A 6,155-nucleotide genomic window follows, 5' to 3' on the forward strand; every position below is an offset into this window, starting at 1 on the left:
GCTCTAGACCCCACCCTCCTCTCTCTATTCATTTGGATTTAGAAGAGCACTCCTCTGCACTGACCCAGCTGAGACTGTGACCTAGCTCTCTGCCTCGATTTCTCCTGCAGTTGAGGCGGGATGCCGGGTCTGCTGTGTGTCTCCTTGGAACTCTGGGAAGGGAAACATTACATCTGGAAGTTAGAAGCTGGTAAAAGAAGCCTTCCAAGAGGTAAGCCTAGAGACCTGAGGCACTCAGGAAGGCGAGTTAAAGGAAGCGACAGGGCAGACAGGTGCCCACCTCAGCATCTCCAGTGTCCGAGCCCAGATTTGTGCCGGTTGGGCAGGGGGGGCGGGCTGTCTGCTGAGGGCCAGCCTCTTGCAAGGGGGCCAGCCCTGCTCTGGGCAGAGGGCATCTCACGCAGGGGGACACGGTGCAGTGTGTAACTGCTCCGGGCCCAGCCCTGCCATCTTGGTTGACCTTGATCCTGGGGGAGGATGGTCACGGTCCCCAGGGGACCTCCCTAAAGGCCCATCACCCTCCCCAGAGCAGGCCAGGAACATGCTCGACAGGGAAGAGGAAATGATACCAGTTGTCCCATGGGCCCCTATTCGAGACCCTTGCCCTGCTCTCTGAAGAGCTAGCCCACCCCAAAATGGAAGAAGGGGAGGGATGGGGGCCTGAGCTGCTCCTCCTCTCCCCTCTTCCAGACCCTTCCTTTGTAGCCTGCTCACCATCGCACTTTAGCCAAGACGCTGCCAAGAGCGCTCTGTGCCAGGACGGACACTGGGCCAGGGGGCTGGGGCTGGGGACTGGGGACCCTCTGGGCCAGCAGCTGCCAGAGGTCCTGGAGCCCCTGGCCTGCCCTGTGGAGAGCCTAAATCCTCCCAGGAGAGAAACGACTAGTTCTGCTGGGTGGTGGAAGACGTGGGGGAGGGTGCCGGATCTGTCCCCCTCGGGGGCCTGCGGACAGCACAATAGCCCCAGGCTGCCACTCTCTGGCTTAAGTGGTTGCCTGGGCAACAGCTGGGGCCAGTTTCCACCAATCCTCAGCAGAGGCAGGGTGGGGGGAGGGAAGCTGGCCGGGAAGGGGGGTGCCATCCCCTTGTGCTGAATCCTATATAAGGAGGAGGGATGTGAGCACAGTGGTCTGGGCTTCACTGTCCCTCCAGGGAGCTCAGGGGTGGGGCACAAAGATGCTTCGCTTGGGCTCTGCCAAGCCTGGGTCCTGGGCCAGCTTCTGGGCCATCCTGACCTTGGTGGGGCTGGCCACTCGAGCAGGTGAGTGGGCAGTGGGTGGGGTGGGGGTGGAGGGCAGGGAAGAGAGGCAGGACCTTTCGGCCCTAGCTGCACGAGGCCGGGAGGGGGCGGTGTCCAGCTCCACGGAGGAGGGCCGCCTGCCTGGGGGGAGGGCTGGGGAGGCAGGCGGGGATCTTACAGACCAGACCTTTCTACCGTCCATTGTCCATTGTCCCAGACAGGTGGGCCCAGGCACCCAGGCCGTGGCAGCCGGGTGGAATGCCGTCAAGTGGCAGCTTCGGGAGGGGAGGGCTGGGAAATTAACTGCCCACCCACCTCTCACCCTCCCCTGCTCCCTCAGTCTCCCTGTCTCTTATACACAGATGCTCTGCTCTCGTGTGAGCCTCCTTTCTGGTAGTCCACATGGCCTGCGCGTGCGTGCGTGTGTGTGTGCGTGTACGTGTCGGGGCAGGTGCTCGTGGCTTGCTGTCAGACACCCACCTTGTCTCCCTCCGAGGCTCCTCACACTGTTCTCTGTTTGGGGAAGCTGTTGGCAGCCTTTTCGGTCCCTGAGTTTTCTGTAACAGAGTGCATGTCCCCATCTGACCCTCACGGCATTCCCTGGAAACACGAGAGAAGGGCCCAGGGTGGCCAGCCTGGCAGGCTCGACACACAGGTGCCCTGAGAGTCCCCTTCCAGCACCAGCTCACCCTCTGTGTTTTCTCTGGTCCCCCACCAGCCACCTGCTGCCAGTGGACTTCAGTCTCAGAGGTCAGGACCCAGGAGGGCAGCTGGGCCAGGAAACAGCTTCTCCTCCTGCCCGCAGCCCTCTTCTCACGCTCGGCCTCGCCCCTCCCATTCAGTGCTCTGGCCCCCTTGACCCTCTCGCTGCTCCCAGCACCGCCAGTCCATCCTTTTCAAGGGCCTGTGCAGGGCTGGCGCCTGTCCTCTGGCTGGCTCCTTCTCATCACTTCCTCAGGGAGCCATCCCTGATTTATTTATTTATTTATTTTTAAGATTTTATTTATTTGCAAGAGAGACAATGAGAGACAGAGAGCATGAGAGGGAGGAGGGTCAGAGGGAGAAGCAGACTCCCTGCTGAGCAGGGAGCCTGATGTGGGACTCGATTCCAGGACTCCAGGACCATGACCTGAGCCGAAGGCAGTCGCTTAACCAACTGAGCCACCCAGGCGCCCCCATCCCTGATTTCTGCCCCTCAAGTAGCCCTATCCTGACTCTCACTTCCCTTATTCATCACAGTCCCAAACTAGAGTGCTTATTTGTGCACTTAATGCCCGTCAAAGGAGCTGGTTGGTGCTTGTCTCAGGAGGTGAGAGGGGTGGGGTGCCTCAACCCTTGCCTGGCTCTCTGGCGTCATGGACACCGGTTCTGGGGAATTCTGTCCCACACTGGCTCATGATCTCTCCTCGCCAGGAATCTAGCCCCCTTGCAAGAGCATCCTCTCGGGGGGCTGCTCAGGGTCAGGCTGACAAGCTTCCCCACCCGGGAACTGCTTGTGCATGCACGCGCGCGCACACACACACACATACACGCATGCATCTGCGTGCTCCACGGGCGCACACAGGAATGCACGCGGCCTCCGCCCGCACCCAAGCGCACGCGTCTCCAGCTGGTCCCTCCGCACCCCTGGCTGGCACCCCCGCCCCGGGCCCAGGGGGCCTTCTCAGCCGTGCCGCGTTCCCTCCTGCTGCAGCTCAGAGACCCGATGTGGGCGGCGAGGCCACGGGCACCCCCATCAACCACTCCCAGACGCTGCTCCAGCGCTTGCAGGAGCTGCTAAGGCAGGGCAACGCCAGCGACGTGGTTCTGCGGGTGCAGGCGGCGGGTACCGACGAGGTCCGCGTCTTCCACACGCACCGCCTGCTGCTCGGCCTGCACAGCGAGCTGTTTCGGGAGCTGCTGAGGAACCAGAGCGAGGTGGCGCTTCAGGAGCCCCGGGATTGTGCTGCCGTCTTCGACAAGTTCATCAGGTGGGCAAGGATTAGGGGGCGCCTCCCTCCCTTTCCCAGGCCCTGGCTCCTCGGCTCCCAGGCTCCCAGAAGCGCTGGCGCCTCAGAGGACACTGTGTCCCTCCCTCCACCCACCCAGGTCATCAGGATGAAGGTGCCACCGCCTTACATTCATCCCTTCTCCCACTGCCCTCTCGTGTGACTCCCTGCCCTCGCCCGCAAGCTCTGTTTCCAGACCTGGTCTTGAGGGCTTTGCAAAACCGCAGATTCCTGAACCCCGCTCTGGATCGTCCGCTTCGGGTCTGGGGTTGGGCCCAGCAGTGATTTTTTATTTTAAAGCCTCCACGTGGCTTTAGTGTCTGGCCAGGTTTCTGAGCCGCTGGGCCTGGGGGGAGTAAGGCAGCTCTCTCTCCCATCCCCTGCTCCCAGCCCACCGCCTGGGGCACCATTCACACTATCGTTGGAGAGAGGAACCCGGTTTTCACAGTTTATTTGTTTATTAAAGATTTTTATATGTTTATTTGAGAGAGAGCAGAGCCGGAGGGAGGGGCAGAAAGAGAAGCAGGCTCCCCACTGAGCAGGGAGCAGGACATGGGCTCCATCCCCGGACCCTGGGATCGTGACCTGAGCCGAAGGCAGACGCTTAGCTGACTGAGCCACCCAGGCGCCCCTGTTTTAATGGCGTAGACAAGATGGCTGCAGAATACCAGGCAGTAGGAAGAGTGTTAACACAGAAGGGCACAGGGTCTTCTCCCCAGGAGTCAGATCTATCAAAGCAGCCTTCCCCCAACCCCATCCGGTGCCTCTGTTGTCATCTGATTGGCTAGAATTTAGTCACATGGCCATGCCCACTCTAAGGGAGGCCGAGAACCATCTTTATTCCCAGAAGCAAATAGTGGGGCTAAAATGCAGGGGAAAGGGGAGACCTGGGTGTTGGTGCAGCTATGGGCAGCTCCTGCCACACTCCCATGGAGCGGGTGCCCGTGGGGGCCTGGCAGGAAGGGTGAGCCGAGGGATGGGAGCAGATGGGGACAGGAGTGAGTGAGCAAGACCCACAATAGAAAAGATCCAGTGAGAAAGATGAGCTGGCGAGAAGGCGAGGAGGGTGGAAGGAATTAACCTGTTTCGATGGCTTGCTTCCTAGCAAGTCCAGTTCACTCTCCCCCAGCTGTCACCGTGACCCTGGTACCCCCTTTCCCCGATGATTGGCATAAGGTTCAGTGCAGTTAAATGACTTGCCCACTTGCAAGTACGGTATGGATCTGAGGCCGGGGTTATAAAGCCCACAATGGCAGGAGCCCCGTTTGTCTTGTAGCCACCCAGCTCCCAGGTAGCCTAAACTTCGGCGCCTAGTAGATGCTCAGTAACTGCGCGCTGTTTCCACGTCCGCACAAGAGACGGTCCTTGAGACGAAGACAGGAAGCCTCGCGGCCCGCTGCGCCCCTTGCACCCCTGGCCACGATGCTCTCCACCCAAGGCCGGGTGCCCCTTGGGGTGTGTGAGTGTGTGGGGTGGGGGCAGAGCGGGCCCCGCCCTGACCCTGCCCCATCTCTGCGCGCCCCTCCCGCAGGTACCTCTACTGCGGGGAGCTGACCGTGCTGCTGGCCCAGGCCATCCCCCTGCACAGGCTGGCCACCAAGTACGGCGTGGCCTCCCTGCAGCGCGGCGTGGCCGACTACATGCGCGCGCACCTGGCGGGCGGCGCGGGCCCGGCGGTGGGCTGGTACCACTACGCGGTGAGCACCGGGGACGAGGCCCTGCGCCAGAGCTGCTTGCAGTTCCTGGCCTGGAACCTGTCGGCCGTGGCGGCGAGCGCCGAGTGGGGCGCCGTGAGCCCCGAGCTGCTGGCGCAGCTCCTGCCGCGCTCGGACCTGGTGCTGCAGGACGAGCTGGAGCTGTTCCACGCGCTCGAGGCGTGGCTGGGCCGCACCCGGCCGCCCCCCGCCGTGGCCGAGCGCGCGCTGCGGGCCATCCGCTACCCCATGATCCCGCCGGCGCAGCTGTTCCAGCTGCAGGCGCGCTCGGCGGCCCTGGCGCGCCACGGCGAGGCGGTGGCCGACCTGCTGCTGCAGGCCTACCAGTTCCACGCCGCCTCGCCGCTGCACTTCGCCAAGTTCTTCGACGTCAACGGCAGCGCCTTCCTGCCCCGCAACTACCTCGCGCCCGCCTGGGGCGCCCCGTGGGTCATCAACAACCCGGCCCGCGACGACCGCAGCACCAGCTTCCAGACGCAGCTGGGCCCGAGCGGCCACGACGCGGGCCGCCGGGTCACGTGGAACGTGCTCTTCTCGCCGCGCTGGCTGCCCGTCAGCCTGCGGCCCGTCTACGCGGACACCGCGGGCCCCGCGCTGCCCGCCGCGCGCCCGGAGGACGGCCGGCCGCGCCTGGTGGTCACGCCGGCCAGCAGCGGCGGCGACGCGGCGGGCGTGAGCTTCCAGAAGACCGTGCTGGTCGGGGCGCGCCAGCATGGCCGCCTGCTGGTCCGCCACGCCTACAGCTTCCACCAGAGCAGCGAGGAGGCGGGCGACTTCCTGGCGCACGCCGACCTGCAGCGGCGCAACTCCGAGTACCTGGTGGAGAACGCCCTGCACCTGCACCTCATCGTCAAGCCCGTCTACCACACCCTCATCCGGACCCCCAAGTAGCCCAGCGGGGCCGGGGCGGGGACGCCTCCGGAGTGGGAAACAGACGCCTGGCATGGGTGGCCCCCCGGGGTCGGGGGGGGGGGGCTGGCGAATGGAGGTGCCTACACTGGCCCCCTGGGTGGCCAGGTGCCAGCGGCCTTGGAGCTGGGGTGGAGGCCAGGTGAGGGGTGGTAGAGCAGGTGCCTGGTTTCAGGAGCTGATTTCGCCGCTGCCTTGAAGGCCGCGCTCTTGGTTGAATAAACCGATGCTCAGAGAGCTGAGGGGATGATTGAACCACCCAGCTCCCAGGTAGAAACAGCCCCAGGAGGGTCCCAAAGGTGT

At 63.6% G+C, this 6,155-nt stretch overlaps 1 protein-coding gene across 1 annotated transcript; it reads left to right on the forward strand.

The window, feature by feature from the left end:
• The first annotated feature begins 1,176 nt into the window (after positions 1–1,176).
• Positions 1,177–5,887, forward strand: BTBD17 (BTB domain containing 17). Its single transcript, XM_035026115.1, has 3 exons — positions 1,177–1,261; positions 2,934–3,210; positions 4,760–5,887. The coding sequence occupies exons 1-3, from the start codon at positions 1,177–1,179 to the stop codon at positions 5,832–5,834; spliced, it is 1,437 nt and encodes a 478-aa protein (XP_034882006.1). The 3' UTR covers positions 5,835–5,887.
• The last annotated feature ends 268 nt before the right edge of the window (positions 5,888–6,155 follow it).

This window comes from Mirounga leonina, unplaced genomic scaffold (assembly GCF_011800145.1).
Source record: "Mirounga leonina isolate KUSES-001 unplaced genomic scaffold, KU_Mleo_1.0 Mir_197, whole genome shotgun sequence".
Classification (NCBI taxonomy): domain Eukaryota; kingdom Metazoa; phylum Chordata; class Mammalia; order Carnivora; family Phocidae; genus Mirounga; species Mirounga leonina.